Here is a 17118-nt window from a genome sequence, read left to right as displayed (position 1 = left end):
TCTTGGTGCTTTTTGTCTTTTTTTGTTTCTGCTAGTTTGCAATTTTTTGTTCGTGATGCATGGCAACTGGTCCGAAGCTTTGCTTGGCCTGTGTGTATATCTTTTGTTTTGAATTGTGTAAATGTACCTTCTCTTATTATGTTGTAGGTACAAGTCGTTTCTATTTGGGGAAATGAAGCCTGAGGGGGAGAGGGAGAGAGAGGGGGACCAGGTGCAGTATGGCTTCGAATTCGAGTTCCTCGCCACTGCCAGTGAGTTCAACGAAAACAAGTCTAAATCTCAAGCACAACAGCTAGTCATCTGGTTATAGTTCATCCCCAATCTATAGTACAACCTGGGGAGGATCTAGGATTTTCTCGAGGAGGGGGGGGGATTTTCCGCAAAATTTTTGTCGACTTTTTTATAGGTCGACAAAATGATTTTCCGAGCTCTGCCAAAGTACTAAAAATTCTGTTTTGGCCAAAATTTCTGAGCCGCAGGCAAAATTTTGAAAAAAAAACATGCCAAAAACCGCGTTTTGAGGCTTTTAGAAAAAATTTTAACCAAAAAATCGCGTTTTTTGGCGCGCGCTCCCCCGTCAATTTTTGTATATTTTGGCGCCAAAGGCGCCTTAAGAAAAGTTTTAGGGTTATTCAGCCAAAATGGATATCTCAAAATAGTACAAAAGGGACCCTTTGATTCGGCAGGGGGTCGAATCCCTGAGGGGGGAAGGGCGTCCGCCCGTGTACAACACAGTGGCTAAGTGCGCAGGAAGGCTTCAAGGGGGAGCCTTTTTTTCTAAAAAAAATCGTTTTAAACTTTGTCCGCAACACTAATAAAAATTTTGCCGATTTTGCCACAACATGTTCCGGAGCCAAACTATAGGAGGAAAGTTACGACCAAGAAGTTGCGTTTTTTTGGCGCGAATAACTGAAAAACTGAATATCCTGAATTAGTGCACTTTGGAAAAAATAGACAAAGATTTGAGGAAAACCAGAAATTGCGTCCCAGCAATGATGAAAAAAAAAATGCTTTCCTAAAACCTTTGGACATGTTTTCCGAATTTCAAATATTGGAAGACAAATTATTAATGCAAAAATATTCATTTGAAACACCCGACCCGTTGCTTCTATTCAACCAACCCCCCTTTGTTCACGCTCCATCAGTTCCCGGACTGGTTACGAGTAGTGAACACACTCTCGAACTGCAAACTGAGAACTCACTCACGCTACAAGGTAAGGCTGGAAAGTAATGAGGTCGAATGAACAAATGCAGCCACAAGTCTCCAATCCCAATGAGATTAAGTCCCTGTCGTTGAAGTGAAGTGAAGTGAAGTGAGTGAACAACTATCAAAGCGAATACATTTCACATCACAGACATCCAGCTGAGATCACTCTCACACCAAGCTCGAGAAAGTGGACTGGGTGGTGCGATATGCTTTACTTTAGCCAGTTCTAGACATGTACTGTTTTAGAATGTACTGTTCATGTTGTGTATCGCCTTTTAACATTTTTTGCTCTTTTCCATAGGAAGGAAACATGTTTCGTGATTGTATTGAAAAGTAGCAGGACAATCACATTCGCCCTTGAAGAAGCATGCGTTTGCATCATTGCGACCCCCCCCCCCCCTATTTTCCACAAGTTCAATTGTGCATGTGTATTTCTGTAGCCTTATTGCTTTGCTGTTCCTCTCCTCTGTTTTCAGTCCTCTGTTATCATGTTGCCATTTAGAAAGAAAGAAAGAGTTTATTTCTCCTGTATATATTTACTACATAGCCAGTATTTGGAGTCTGATTTTAATGCTGTTGCCCGTAGTTGTATTCGAATGACTCTCTTTAGTTTACCGTATCTGAATTATCCAATCATTTCATTGCAACAATTGGGCTAAGAGCGAACAGTTCTGTTAGAGAACAAAGCCCTACAAGTGGGACCAGTGTGGAATTTGCTAGAGGAGTCTCCTCATATACGTAGTCTGGATAATTCGGCCACCAGTTCACGTAGCCAGTTGAGATGCAGTGGGCGTGTACATGGTAATGGGTAGTGTGTGTTTAGGCATGGGCAGTGACAATGTGTTCTCACCGGATGGTTCAATTAGACGAATGAGTTCAGTGGGCCGATCTCCCTCAGCGGCAGCGAATAACTACGTGCGCACAACTGCAGCTGCAGCCACCACTCCGGCAGGCATAGATCCCAATGCATCTCTCAACACCACAAGTACACTTCTCTTCCTAACTGTTAATCTCATAACTTTTGTCTAATCCCACAAACATCGAATGCCACAGTAAATGAATATTGAAGTTTAAGGAGAGCATCCTTGCTGTACAACCTCATTCGTATTTAATAGGAACTAATAGGCAGCTTGCTGTGCAAGGCATTAAGTTTTTTGAAAAAGGTCACTGTTAAAGAAAGCAATTGGCTACAAAATCGAACATGAGCTTAGAGCGTGTTTTCATAATTAAATACTTCTAGCACAGATACTCCCCCTAGCTTTTGAAATGAGCTCAGAACTGCCTTTGAAAATAATAAAATAACTGCAGCTCTCAAATGAGTATTAGATTGCAAGCAATTACTTCAAAACCATTGATTAAAATGCAGCATCAAATTGTCTGCGAGCTATCCCAGATATCTCCTGAGAGGTTAGCAGACAGTGCCTCGACCGCAGGGTCATCCCCATCCCCAGGTGTGTTTCCGGGAGAACATGTGGCAGAGGCCGAGAACTTAAGTGTTTTTGAAGTAAGTTAAGCACATGTACGTTTTATTAGTCATCTGATGCTGTCATTTTCTCCGCTTCTTTTGAAAGTCCAATACAGGCAATTTTTATTCCAACCTTTATTACTTCATTGTACCAGAGTTTTTTGTTGCGGGGGTGGGTGGCGAGAGACAAATAAGTAGTGGTGCTACAAAGTAGAGATGGTGTGTGTTGTGTGCAGTTGGGGGCGGGGGCACTCTGAGTGGGCGTGGTCGTCTGGCGAGCAATGCGTCTAATCTGTCGAGCAGTGTGCGCATCCAGCGACTGCCCAGTGTGAGTGAGATTGGGTGGGACCTCATGGACAGACTCATCCTCAACAGGTCAAACAGCAGATCAGCCACAAACAACAACAACAACAACAACCATGCCTTCACACAAGTCAGTTTTTCCATCTCATCTCATCTCAGCTCTTCTTTATATACTGATAGCAAACAGTTCAAACTCAAAGAATTCATTAAAAAGGGCAATCTGCCAATTTCCAGCAAAATATACATGCAGTTTCAAGCGGCTTGGGGGACCTAATTTTTATATGGAAAAATTTCATGCAAAAAGTTTCCGAAACAGGACATTTGCTCTTTTTAATTAATTATTTTCAATTAGTTCCGAAAAGTTGAGTTTTTACACTAGCAAATTTAAGTGAGCGGATTGTAATAGTACGACTAATCGTTTTTTTTTCGAATCTAAGTCTCAAATAATGGTACCACTTATGAGGCAACTTTAAGGTATTTGATAGCATGTGCTTTGACATTCGATTAGTAATAAGTTAACTCAGTTGATGCATTTCTCATTGATCAAATGAACCGAAGAAGCTATTTGCTTCAAATATCAATACAATAATAAAAACAAATTTCACACGAATCAAATTTCAACGATTTCACAAATTTTCAAACTCAATTTATCTCGCAATGTTTTTGAAATGCTTAAGTTATACATACTACGTCTTTATGCTTTCGAATTTATTAGCTGCAAAGTTAGCGTTGGTACCTTCAGTTTCTTATAATCCAAATCATTACGTGCTAAATTGTGTCTATTTGTCTATGGTTCTTTTTTTTTGCTGCTTAGCATTGACAATTTACTAGCATATGAAGCTGTTCTACTTGTGACTAGTGTTTTCGCTGAAAAGCGTTCGTGGCCGCGCGGGCAGGGCTTGAGACTCAAAATCTCGAGGTCGCCTCTGTGTAAAAAAAACTGTGGCCGACTTATTCTGTATAATAATTTTTGTGTTTCATCTGAGCTTTGGGTTTGGGAGGTTAGTAAATCCTAGATTTGGATTAAACTTTAAATATCATTGTCATGAATCGAACCCGCGACTTGTATTTTCAATGAAAATTGGAAAATGACTTAGGTCATGTGTCTCTGCATTTTTTGCCTATCCTCGGCGGTGTTCGAACCCGCGTCGTCTGAGTTAGAAGTGCAGCTCGACTTTTTTTATTTGGCTTGGAAATTTTTCTTGGGCAGCGTAATTTAGGTATTGGTCTATCTCTATTTCGATGTTTTTGTAGAACTGAGTTATTTTCTTCACTTTTCGTGAAAATTTGATGCTTAAGCATTACAAATCGTTGCCACTTGTGAGTTATCTCCGGAAGTCGCAGGCCATTTGTTCTGGATAGTTACTCAGCCCAGTCTTTTGGATATCTGAGGCCAAACAATTCTAAATAAAAACTGAGCTTTTATGCCACATTTGGCTTTTGTTTTCGTTTTTAAGGTAAAGTCGTACCTCTTTTCATGATAGTTTAATTTTCGAATTGAGGCTTTTTTCCCCATTTTTCTTTTAAGTTCAGCTTTTTAGCAACGAAAATTTTGGTAATTTGCGCCTTAACATCGGGAGTTTCAGGCCGCTTATTCTTGATAACTAATCAGCGCGGTTTCTACACTTGCGAGCTTGCGCGTATAGTGTATTAGTACGAACCTTTTTTTTGTTCCAATCTAATTTGCAAACAAAAGTGCTCATTTGGTGGCACTTTTGCTGTAATCACGATTTGTAGCATTGGAACTTTCATAGCATCAGTTTTCTGGCTTAATTGTTGCTAATGTTTGTGAATTGGTTACCGTGCGTGGCTGAGTGGTTACTTCGTGCGACTCATAATCTATATGTGACCAAAAACCCCTACAAAATCGAACATGGGCTTAGAGCGTTCTTTCATAATTAAATACCCCTAGCACAGATACTCCACCTAGCTTTTGAAATGAGCTCAGAACTGCCTTTGAAAATAATAAAATAACTGCAGCTCTCAAATGAGTATTAGATTGCAAGCAATTACTTCAAAACCATTGATTAAAATGCAGCATCAAATTGTCTGCGAGCTATCCCAGATATCTCCTGAGAGGTTAGCAGACAGTGCCTCGACCGCAGGGTCATCCCCATCCCCAGGTGTGTTTCCGGGAGAACATTAACTTAAGTGTTTTTGAAGTAACTTAAGCACATGTACGTTTTATTAGTCATCTGATGCTGTCATTTTCTCCGCTTCTTTTGAAAGTCCAATACAGGCAATTTTTATTGCAACCTTTATTACTTCATTGTACCAGAGTTTTTTGTTGCGGGGGTGGGTGGCGAGAGACAAATAAGTAGTGGTGCTACAAAGTAGAGATGGTGTGTGTTGTGTCTATTTGTCTATGGTTCTTTTTTTTTGCTGCATAGCTTTGACAATTTACTAGCATATATAGCTGTTTTACTTGTGACTAGTGTTTTTGCTGAAAAGCGTTCGTAGCCGAGCGGGCAGGGCGTGAGATTCAAAATCTCGAGGTCGCCTCTGTGTAAAAAAAAAACTGTGGCTGACTTATTCTGTATAATAATTTTTCTGTTTCAGCTGAGCTTTGGATTTGAGAGGTTAATAAATCCTAGATTTGGATTGAACGTATGCGTTTTTTCAAAAATTTTTCATCAAGTGATTGCATTTTCACGTAGCACAATGGAGTGATGAAACTTTGAATATCATTGTCATGAATTGAACCCGCGACTTGTATTTTCAATGAAAATTGGAAAATCACTTAGGTCATGTGTCTCTGCATTTTTTGCCTATCCTCGGCGGTGTTCGAACCCGCGACGTCTGAGTTAGAAGTGCAGCTCGATTTTTTTTATTTGGCTTGGAAATTTTTCTTGGGCAGCGTAATTTAGGTATTGGTCTACCTCTATTTCGATGTTTTTGTAGAACTGAGTTATTTTCTTCACTTTTCGTGAAAATTTGATGCTTAAGCATTACAAATCGTTGCCACTTGTGAGTTATCTCCGGAAGTCGCAGGCCATTTGTTCTGGATAGTTACTCAGCCCAGTCTTTTGGATATCTGAGGCCAAACAATTCTAAATAAAAACTGAGCTTTTATGCCACATTTGGCTTTTGTTTTCGTTTTTAAGGTAAAGTCGTACCTCTTTTCATGATAGTTTAATTTTCGAATTGAGGCTTTTTTCCGCATTTTGCTTTTAAGTTCAGCTTTTTAGCAACGAAAATTTTGGTAATTTGCGCCTTAACATCGGGAGTTTCAGGCCGCTTATTCTGGATAACTAATCAGCGCGGTTTCTACACTTGCGAGCTTGCGCGTATAGTGTATTAGTACGAACCTTCTTTTTGTTCCAATCTAATTTGCAAACAAAAGTGCTCATTTGGTGGCACTTTTGCTGTAATCACGATTTGTAGCATTGGAACTTTCATAGCATCAGTTTTCTGGCTTAATTGTTGCTAATGTTTGTGAATTGGTTACCGTGCGTGGCTGAGTGGTTACTTCGTGCGACTCATAATCTATGTGACCAAAAACCCCTGCAAAATCGAACATGGGCTTAGAGCGTGCTTTCATAATTCAATACCCCTAGCACAGATACTCCCCCTAGCTTTTGAAATGAGCTCAGAACTGCCTTTGAAAATAATAAAATAACTGCAGCTCTCAAATGAGTATTAGATTGCAAGCAATTACTTCAAAACCATTGATTAAAATGCAGCATCAAATTGTCTGCGAGCTATCCCAGATATCTCCTGAGAGGTTAGCAGACAGTGCCTCGACCGCAGGGTCATCCCCATCCCCAGGTGTGTTTCCGGGAGAAAATTAACTTAAGTGTTTTTGAAGTAAGTTAAGCACATGTACGTTTTATTAGTCATCTGATGCTGTCATTTTCTCCGCTTCTTTTGAAAGTCCAATACAGGCAATTTTTATTCCAACCTTTATTACTTCATTGTACCAGAGTTTTTTGTTGCGTGGGTGGGTGGCGAGAGACAAATAAGTAGTGGTGCTACAAAGTAGAGATGGTGTGTGTTGTGTCTATTTGTCTATGGTTCTTTTTTTGCTGCATAGCATTGACAATTTACTAGCATATGTAGCTGTTTTACTTGTGACTAGTGTTTTTGCTGAAAAGCGTTCGTAGCCGAGCGGGATGGGCGTGAGATTCAAAATCTCGAGGTCGCCTCTGTGTAAAAAAAAACTGTGGCTGACTTGTTCTGTATAATAATTTTTCTGTTTCAGCTGAGCTTTGGATTTGAGAGGTTAATAAATCCTAGATTTGGATTGAACGTATGCGTCTTTTCAAAAATTTTTCATCAAGTGATTGCATTTTCACGTAGCACAATGGAGTGATGAAACTCTGAATATCATTGTCATGAATTGAACCCGCGACTTGTATTTTCAATGAAAATTGGAAAATCACTTAGGTCATGTGTCTCTGGAGTTCTTGCCTCTGGATTAGAAGTCTAGTGCGCTATCCCTTGCGCCACGAAGACTTGAAATGAGGCGACATAATTTTTATTGGTTTTGGGCTGCTTAGTTTAGATAATTGCCTACCTCTATGTAGTTTTTTTAAAATATTTGAGCTGAGGCGTTTTTTTTCGTTTGGTCGAAAATTTCGCGCTTTATCAATAAAAACCGGTACTATTTGCTACTATTCCCCATGAAGTAGAGCCCACTTATTCTGGATGAAAAAGCAGGGTAGTCTTTTGAGTCTTTGATTTTTGAAGCGAAGGGCCGTGAATACAATTTGTGTAACATTCGCCCGGGAGTACATATCGACGGAAAAAAAAGCTAGGTTCTAAAAGGACTGGCTAGCGTCTTAACAGCTGTACATACTTTCCACCGTCTCTGCCAAAGCCAGTTCTTTTGGTGGTCTTCCTAACATCGGGTCGACAAAAACGTTACTGTTCTCCGGCTTCGACCAGAACGCTCAAATTAACCGAATTAAATGCAAAATTAGTGAGCTCATGGCTGGGTCTCAGTATCCCCAGACCACGAGGTAACTCCTAAAAACAGGGCTACTACTATTCATTATATTACGATTGTTTTTGTTCAGTAGATAAAAATCATCATCTCCATCGAAGATGGATCAACCCTTTACCTCAACTCCTAGCTTCTCATTATCTGAAAATGAATCGAGATGTTAATTAAATTCAATTCAGGGCATGACCAGAAAGCTAAAAGTTAGTTTTTATCAGTTCGAGTTCAGGTCTCGAGACCCCTCCATATTCTGCGATCCGGGGGAAATAACGCTCTCTTTTCCATTCCGGAAGGCTGGACACACCATCCCAACACCCTTCACCGTCCGCGTGAATTGGTCTGTAACGATTGTAGCGACACAATCGTTACAACTCGGAGCGGTCTCTGATAATTCTCTGTTGTCTGTCGTTATTTCCTTCGCACTAGTTTTCACTGTTACTATCGTTGTTCTGTTTTTCTTCTGATTTACTTCTAAAATGGCCGTTTCAATCATTTCTCGGAAGTGTGACGTCACAAATCGAATTCTTAAAAATTCCAGAACCTTCTGAGCTTCACAATTCGTCTAATCGTTTAAATAACGTCGCTAATCTGCCAAAATCGCCAATCTCCCAGGTCAGCGGCTATGAATTCGAAACTTGCATTTTTGTTCATTCTGGTCGAATGTCACATACTCCCCGACGTAGACGATTTTTTTTACTAATTCGAGGTTTATTTCTAAATTTTTATTTAACATTTTATAGAGCTGCTTTTTGTCGTGGTCTTGCTAGTGTTTACCAAGTAAAGCTTGGCCTTTGTGTGTATTTTGCGGTCATTGGTCCTGCTTGCCAGATTTCACAAGAATCCTGCAAAAAGAGTCTTTTTCAAATATAAAATTTTGATTGACAACACTTGTAAAAGAATTACAATTATTTGCCAAAGCTAACCGAAGTTTTCCAAGAGTAGGTTTTTTGGCCTGTTTATAATATTTGCTTGTGATCGGTGAAGATTTTGGTTAAAAAAAGATGAGAGCGTTTTGATAATTTTTTCAAAGATGTCCTAATTTTTTTTATATGAATGCTGATTAGTACAGATTAGTACATATCTTTGAACGTATTAGTACGCGCTTTATCAACGAAAACCGGTACGATTTGCGACTAGTCTCCGTAAAATCCAGCTCACTTATTCTGGACGAAAAATCAGCGTGAGCTTTTGAGTTTTGTATAGATGAAGAGAAAGTTAGAACCAGAAGTCCACTGCGCTAAGAAGACATCAAATGCGGTCCCTTATTTATTTGTTAGTTTTGGATTGCGTAGCTTAGGTAATTGCCCACCTCTATGTAGATTTTTAAAATATTTGAACTGAGGCATTTCTTTCTGTTTCGTCGAAAATCTCACGGTTTATCAACAAAAACCGGTACGATTTGCGACTAATCACCGTGAAGCCCAGCCCACGTATACTGGACGAAAAATCGGCATGGTCTTTTGAGTGTTTTATTTGGTTTATTATCAATGCTGAGTAATTCGGTTCATTTCACTTTTTTATAAAGATGTCCTAATTTTTTTTTAAAAGAATGCTGATTAGTACGGATTAGTAGATATCTTTGGCCGTTTTAGAACGCGCTTTATCAACGAAAATCGGTACGATTTGCGACAAATCTCCGTAAAATGCAGCTCACTTATTCTGGACGAAAAATCAGCGTGAGCCTTTGAGTTTTGGATAGATGAGGGGAAAGTTAGAATCAGAAGTCCAGCGCGCTATCCACTGCGCTACGAAGACGTCAAATGTGGTCCCTTAATTATTTGTTAGTTTTGGATTGCGTAGCTTAGGTAATTGCCTACCTCTATGTAGATTTTTCAATATTTGAACTAATACATATTGTTTTGGTTTGTTCGAAAATTTCGCGCTTTATCAACAAAAACCTGTTCGATTTGCGAATAATCACCGTGAAGCCCAGCCCACGTATACCGGAAGAAAAATCAGCGTGATCTTTTGAGTTTCGGATAGTTGAGGCGAAAGTTAGAGTTAGAAGTCCAGCGCGCTATCTACTGCTGAACGAAGACGTGAAACGAGGATAATTTCTTATTGGTTTTGGGCTGCGTAGTTTGGATAGTTTCCTACCTCTATGTAGTTTTTTTAAATATTTGAACTGAGATTTTTTTTTCGTTTCGTCGAAAATTTTGCGGTTTATCAACAAAAACCGGTACGATTTGCGACTAATCACCGTGAAGCGCAGCCCACGTATACTGGAAGAAAAATCAGCGTGATCATGTGAGTTTCGGATAGATGAGGCGAAAGTTAGAATTTGGAGTCCAGCGCGCTATCTACTGCGCAAAGAAGACGTGAAATGAGGACAACTTCTTATTGGTTTTAGGCTGCGTAGTTTAGATAATTGCCTACCTCTATATAGATTTTTCAATATTTGAACTGAGGCGTTTTTTTCGTTTGTTCAAAAATTTCGCGATTTATCAACAAAACTGGTACGATTTGCGACTCATCCCCGTGAAGTCCAGCTCACTTATTCTGGAAGAAAAATCAGCATGGTCTTTTGAGTGTTTGATTTATGAAGCGAAGGAGCCTTGAATAGAAATTGAGCGCGGACGCTTGTTTTTTTTGGTTCATTATCAATGCTGAGTAATTCGGCTCATTTCACTTTTTATAAAGCTGTCCTAATTTTTTTAATGAATGCTGATTAGTACGGATTAGTACATATCTTTGGCCGTATTAGTACGCGCTTTATCAACGAAAACCGGTACGATTTGCGACTAATCTCCGTAAAATCCAACTCTTTTATTCTGGACGAAAAATCAGCGTGAGCTTTTGAGTTTTGGATAGATGAGGGGAAAGTTAGAATCAGAAGTCCAGCGCGCTATCCACTGCGCTACGAAGACGTCAAATGTGGTCCCTTAATTATTTAATAGTTTTGGATTGCGTAGCTTATGTAATTGCCTACCTCTATGTAGATTTTTCAATATTTGAACTGATACATATTGTTTTGGTTTGTTCGAAAATTTCGCGCTTTATCAACAAAAATCTGTACGATTTGCGAATAATAAACTTGAAGCCCAGCCCACGTATACCGGAAGAAAAATCAGCGTGATATTTTGAGTTTCGGATAGATGAGGCGAAAGTTAGAATAAGAAGTCCAACGCGCTATCTACTTCGGAAAGAAGACGTGAAACGAGGATAATTTCTTATTGGTTTTGGGCTGCGTAGTTTAGATAATTGCCTACCTCTATGTAGTTTTTTAAAATTTTTGAACTGAGATTTTTTTTTCGTTTCGTCGAAAATTTTGCGGTTTATCAACAAAAACCTGTACCTTTTGCGAATAATCACCGTGACGCCCAGCCCACGTATACCGGAAAAGTCAGCGTGATCTTTTGAGTTTCGGATAGTTGAGGCAAAAGTTAGAGTTAAAAGTCCAGCGCGCTATCTACTGCTGAAAAAAGACGTGAAACGAGGATAATTTCTTATTGGTTTTGGGCTGCGTAGCTTAGATAATTTTCTACCTCTATGTAGTTTTTTAAATATTTGAACTGAGATTTTTTTTCGTTTCGTCGAAAATTTTGCGGTTTATCAACAAAAACCGGTACGATTTGCGACTAATCACCATGAAGCGCAGCCCACGTATACTGGTAGAAAAATCAGCGTGATCATGTGAGTTTCGGATAGATGAGGCGAAAGTTAGAATTTGGAGTCCAGCGCGCTATCTACTGCGCAAAGAAGACGTGAAATGACGACAACTTCTTATTGGTTTTAGGCTGCGTAGTTTAGATAATTGCCTACCTCTATATAGATGTTTCAATATTTGAACTGAGGCATTTTTTTCGTTTGTTCAAAAATTTCGCGATTTATCAACAAAACTGGTACGATTTGCGACTCATCCCCGTGAAGTCCAGCTCACTTATTCTGGAAGAAAAATCAGCATGGTCTTTTGAGTGTTTTATTTATGAAGCGAAGGTGCCTTGAATAGAAATTGAGCCCGGACGCTTGTTTTTTTTGGTTCATTATCAATGCTGAGTAATTCGGCTCATTTCACTTTTTATAAAGATGTCCTAATTTTTTTAAATGAATGCTGATTAGTACGGATTAGTACATATCTTTGGCCGTATTAGTACGCGCTTTATCAACGAAAACCGGTACGATTTGCGACTAATCTCCGTAAAATCCAGCTCTTTTATTCTGGACGAAAAATCAGCGTGATCTTTTGAGTTCTGGATAGATGAGGGGAAAGTTAGAATCAGAAGTCCAGCGCGCTATCCACTGCGCCACGAAGACATCAAATGTGGTCCCTTATTTATTTATTAGTTTTGGATTGCGTAGCTTAGGTAATTGCCTACTTCTATGTAGATGTTTCAATATTTTAATTGAGGCATTTTTTTCGTTTGCTCGAAAATTTTGCGCTTTATCACTAAAAAGCGGTACGAGTTGAGACTAATCACCGTGAAGCCCAGCCGACGTGTTCTGGACGAAAATTCAGCGTGCTCTTTTGAGTTTTTGATTTATGAAGCGATGGGGCCCTGAATACAAATTGAGCGCGGACGCTTGTTTTTTTGTTGGTTATTGCTTAGTAGTTCGGTTTATTTTTCCTTTTATCCAGCTATCCTAAGACATTTGAAATTTATCCGGTTACTGATGTTCAGCGAATTACTTTTTTGCATCTTCTGAGGGATTTGAACGCGCGACTTCTGGATTAGAAGTCCAGCGCGCTATCCACTGCACTACGAAGACTTTAAATGAGGAGACATAATTTTTTATTGTATTAAGGCTGCTTAGTTTAGGTAATTGCCTACCTCTATGTAGGTTTTTCATTATTTGAACTGAGACATTGTTGTAATTTGTTCAAAAATTTCGCGCTTTATCAACAAAAACCGGTACGATTTGCGAATAATCACCGTGAAGCCCAGCCCACGTATACCGGAAGAGAAACCAGCGTGATCTTTTGAGTTTCGGATAGATGAGGCGAAAGTTAGAATCAGAAGTCCAGCGCTGCGCTATCTACTGCGGAAAGAAGACGTGAAATGAGTACAACTTCTTATTGGTTTTGGGCTGCGTAGTTTACATAATTGCCTACATCTATATAAGTTATTCAATATTTGAACTGAGGCATTTTTTTTCGTTTGTTCGAAAACTTCGCGCATTATCAACAAAAACAGGTACGAAAAGTCAGCGTGGTCTTTTGAGTGTTTGATTTATGAAGCCCTGAATACAGTTTGAGCCCAATCGCTTGTTTTTTTGGTTCATTATCAACACTAAGTAATTCGGTTTATTTTACTTTTTATAAAGATGTCCTGAGAGACATTTGAAGTTTCAAATAGGTTGCTGACGTCCATCTTTAGCGGGATTCGAACCTGCGACCCCTGGATTAGAAGACAGCGCGCTATCCACTGCGCATCGAAGACATCAGAGGAGGATTTCTTTTTATTTGTTAGTTTTGGATTGCGTAGCGTAGGTTATTACCTAATTTTATGTAGATTTTTCAATATTTGAATCGAGGCATTTTTTTCGTTTGTTCGAAAATTTCGTGCTTTGTCAACAAAAACAGGTACGATTTGCGAATGATCCCCGTGAAGTTTAGCAATTCTAAGCAATTCGGTCCATTTCACTTTTTCGAAAGATCAAGTTTCTTATATGGTTGCTGATGTGCAGCTAGTTAATTTTTCGCATCGTAAGCGGGATTCGAACCCGCGACTTCTGGGGTAGAGTTCCAGCGCACTATCCACTGCGCTACGAAGACTTTAAAGAAGGACTTATGTTTTTTTATTAGTTTTGGGTTGCGTAGTTTAGGTAATTAATTGCCTACCTCTATGTAGATTTTTCAACATTTGAAATGAGTAATTTTTTTTCATTTGTTCCAAAATTTTGCGCTTTATCAATGAAAACAAGTACGATTTGCGACTCATCCCCGTGTAGTCCAGCTCACTTATTCTGGACGAAAAATCAGCAAGAGCTTTTGAGTTTTGGATAGATGAGGCGAAAGTTAGAATTAGAAGTCCAGCGCGCTATCTACTGGGGTACGAAGACGTGAAACGAGGATAACTTCTTGTTGGTTTTGTGATGCGTAGCTTAGATAATTGCCTACCTCTATTCAGATTTTTCAATATTTGAACTGAGGCATTTTTTTTTCGTTGAATCGAAAATTTCGCGCTTAACAAGAAAAACAGGTACGATTTGCGACTCATCCCCGTGAAGTCCAGCTCACTTATTCTTGACGAAAAATCAGCCTGATCTTTTTAGTTTCGGATAGGTGAGGCGAAAGTTAGAATTAGAAGTCCAGCGCGCTATCTACTGCGGTACGAAGAGGTGAAATGAGGATAATTTCTTATTGGTTTTGTGATGCGTAGCTTAAATAATTGCCTACCTCTATTCAGATTTTTCAATATTTGAACTGAGGCATTTGTTTTTCGTTGAATCGAAAAATTCGCGCTTTATCAAGAAAACAGGTACGATTTGCGACTCATCCCCGTGAAGTCCAGCTCACTTATTCTTGACGAAGAATCAGCCTGATATTTTTAGTTTCGGATAGGTGAGGCGAAAGTTAGAATTAGAAGTCCAGCGCGCTGTCTACTGCGGTACGAAGACGTGAAACGAGGATAATTTCTTATTGGTTTTGTGATGCGTAGCTTAGATATTTGCCTACCTCTAGTTAGATTTTTCAATATTTGAACTGAGGCATTTTTTTGTTTGTTCGAAAATTTCGCGCTTTATCAAGAAAAACAGATACGATTTGCTACTAATCTCCGTGAAGTCCAGCTCACTTATTCTGGACGAAAATCAGCATGGTCTTTTGAGTGTTTGATTTTTTGAAGCGAAAGAGCCCTGAATACAAATTGATTCATTATGTTTTTTGTTGGTTCATTATCAATGCTAAGCAACTCGGTTCATTTTACTTTTTATAAAAATGTTCTGAGTAATTAGAATTGTATGAGTTTGCTGATGTGCATCTTCGGCGGGATTCGAACCCGCGACCTCTGGATTAGAAGTGCAGAGCGCTATCCACTGCGCTACGAAGACGTAAAAGGAGGAATTATGTTTTTTATTTAGTTTTGGATTGCGTAGTTTAGTAAATTGCCTACCTCTATGGATATTTTTCAACATTTGAATTGAGGAATTTTTTTCGTTTGTTCGAAATTTTGCGCTTTATAAACAAAATCGGTACGAGTTGCGTGCGACTAATCACCGTGAAGCCCAGCCCACGTATTCTGGTAGAAAAATAAGCGTGGTCTTTTGATTGTTTAATTTATGAAGCGAACGAGCCCTGAATACAAATTGAACTCGGACGCCTGTTTTTTTTGGTCCATTATCAATGCTAAGCAATTCGGTCCATTTCACTTTTCCGAAAGATGTCCAAAAATTCTTATATGGTTGCTGATGTGCAGCGAGTTAATTTTTCGCATCGTAAGCGGGATTCGAACCCGCGACTTCTGGGTTAGAGTTCCAGCGCACTATCCACTGCGCTACGAAGACTTTAAAGAAGGACTTATGTTTTTTTTATTAGTTTTGGGTTGCGTAGTTTAGGTAATTGCCTACCTCTAAGTAGATTTTTCAACATTTGAAATGAGGAATTTTTTTTTGTTCCAAAATTTTGCGCTTTATCAATGAAAACAGGTACGATTTGCGACTCATCCCCGTGAAGTCCAGCTCACTTATTCTGGACGAAAAATCAGCAAGAGCTTTTGAGTTTTGGATAGATGAGGCGAAAGTTAGAATTAGAAGTCCAGCGCGCTATCTACTGGGATACGAAGACGTGAAACGAGGATAACTTCTTGTTGGTTTTGTGATGCGTAGCTTAGATAATTGCCTACCTCTATTCAGATTTTTCATTATTTGAACTGAGGCATTTTTTTTCGTTGAATCGAAAATTTCGCGCTTTATCAAGAAAAACAGGTACGATTTGCGACCCATCCCCGTGAAGTCCAGCTCACTTATTCTTGACGAAAAATCAGCCTGATATTTTTAGTTTCGGATAGGTGAGGCGAAAGTTAGAATTAGAAGTCCAGCGCGCTGTCTACTGCGGTACGAAGACGTGAAACGAGGATAATTTCTTATTGGTTTTGTGATGCGTAGCTTAGATATTTGCCTACCTCTAGTTAGATTTTTCAATATTTGAACTGAGGCATTTTTTTGTTTGTTCGAAAATTTCGCGCTTTATCAAGAAAAACAGGTACGATTTGCTACTAATCTCCGTGAAGTCCAGCTCACTTATTCTGGACGAAAATCAGCGTGGTCTTTTGAGTGTTTGATTTTTTGAAGCGAAAGAGCCCTGAATACAAATTGATTCATTATGTTTTTTGTTGGTTCATTATCAATGCTAAGCAACTCGGTTCATTTTACTTTTTATAAAAATGTTCTGAGAAATTTGAATTGTATGAGTTTGCTGATGTGCATCTTCGGCGGGATTCGAACCCGGGACCTCTGGATTAGAAGTGCAGAGCGCTATCCACTGCGCTACGAAGACGTAAAAGGAGGAATTATGTTTATTATTTAGTTTTGGACTGCGTAGTTTAGTAAATTGCCTACCTCTATGGATATTTTTCAACATTTGAATTGAGGAATTTTTTTCGTTTGTTCGAAATTTTGCGCTTTATAAACAAAATCGGTACGAGTTGCGACTAATCACCGTGAAACCCAGCCCACGTATTCTGGTAGAAAAATAAGCGTGGTCTTTTGATTGTTTAATTTATGAAGCGAACGAGCCCTGGATACAAATTGAACTCGGACGCCTGTTTTTTTTGGTCCATTATCAATGCTAAGCAATTCGGTCCATTTCACTTTTTCGAAAGATGTCCAAAGTTTCTTATTTGGTTGCTGATGTTCAGCGAGTTAATTTTTCGCATCGTAAGTTGGATTCGAACCCGCGACTTCTGGGTTAGAGTTCCAGCGCACTATCCACTGCGCTATGAAGACTTTAAAGAAGGACTTATGTTTTTTTTATTAGTTTTGGGTTGCGTAGTTTAGGTAATTGCCTACCTCTATGTAGATTTTTCAACATTTGAAATGAGGAATTTTTTTTCTTTTGTTCCAAAATTTTGCGCTTTATCAATGAAAACAGGTACGATTTGCGACTCATCCCCGTGAAGTCCAGCTCACTTATTCTGGACGAAAAATCAGCATGAGCTTTTGAGTTTTGGATAGATGAGGCGAAAGTTAGAATTAGAAGTCCAGCGCGCTATCTACTGGGGTACGAAGACGTGAAACGAGGATAACTTCTTGTTGGTTTTGTGA

The 17118-nt window shown here is 39.2% G+C and overlaps 1 protein-coding gene and 2 non-coding genes across 4 annotated transcripts in view; 1 reads left to right on the top strand and 2 right to left on the bottom strand.

Moving 5' to 3' along the window:
- LOC134856176 (uncharacterized) overlaps positions 1-17118 on the top strand; it is a 177368-nt gene that overhangs the window by 22748 nt on the left and 137502 nt on the right. The window contains exons 2-5 of one of the 2 annotated variants that reach the window (XM_063872540.1): positions 148-251; positions 1146-1214; positions 2031-2192; positions 2909-3105. In XM_063872540.1, coding sequence (XP_063728610.1) covers positions 148-251; positions 1146-1214; positions 2031-2192; positions 2909-3105 — 532 coding nt within the window. The remainder of the gene's footprint in view (positions 1-147; positions 252-1145; positions 1215-2030; positions 2193-2908; positions 3106-17118) is intronic. The other variant, XM_063872541.1, reaches the window with a different exon arrangement.
- Positions 14835-14907, bottom strand: Trnar-ucu (transfer RNA arginine (anticodon UCU)). The gene has a single exon. It is a non-coding gene; the product is annotated as a tRNA-Arg (tRNA).
- On the bottom strand, positions 16279-16351 carry Trnar-ucu (transfer RNA arginine (anticodon UCU)). The gene has a single exon. It is a non-coding gene; the product is annotated as a tRNA-Arg (tRNA).

This window comes from Symsagittifera roscoffensis, unplaced genomic scaffold, assembly GCF_963678635.1.
Source record: "Symsagittifera roscoffensis unplaced genomic scaffold, txSymRosc1.1 SCAFFOLD_25, whole genome shotgun sequence".
Taxonomy (NCBI): Eukaryota; Metazoa; Xenacoelomorpha; order Acoela; family Convolutidae; genus Symsagittifera; species Symsagittifera roscoffensis.
The sequence above is the reverse complement of the archived record's forward strand: the minus strand, read 5'-3'. Positions and strand labels throughout refer to the sequence as shown.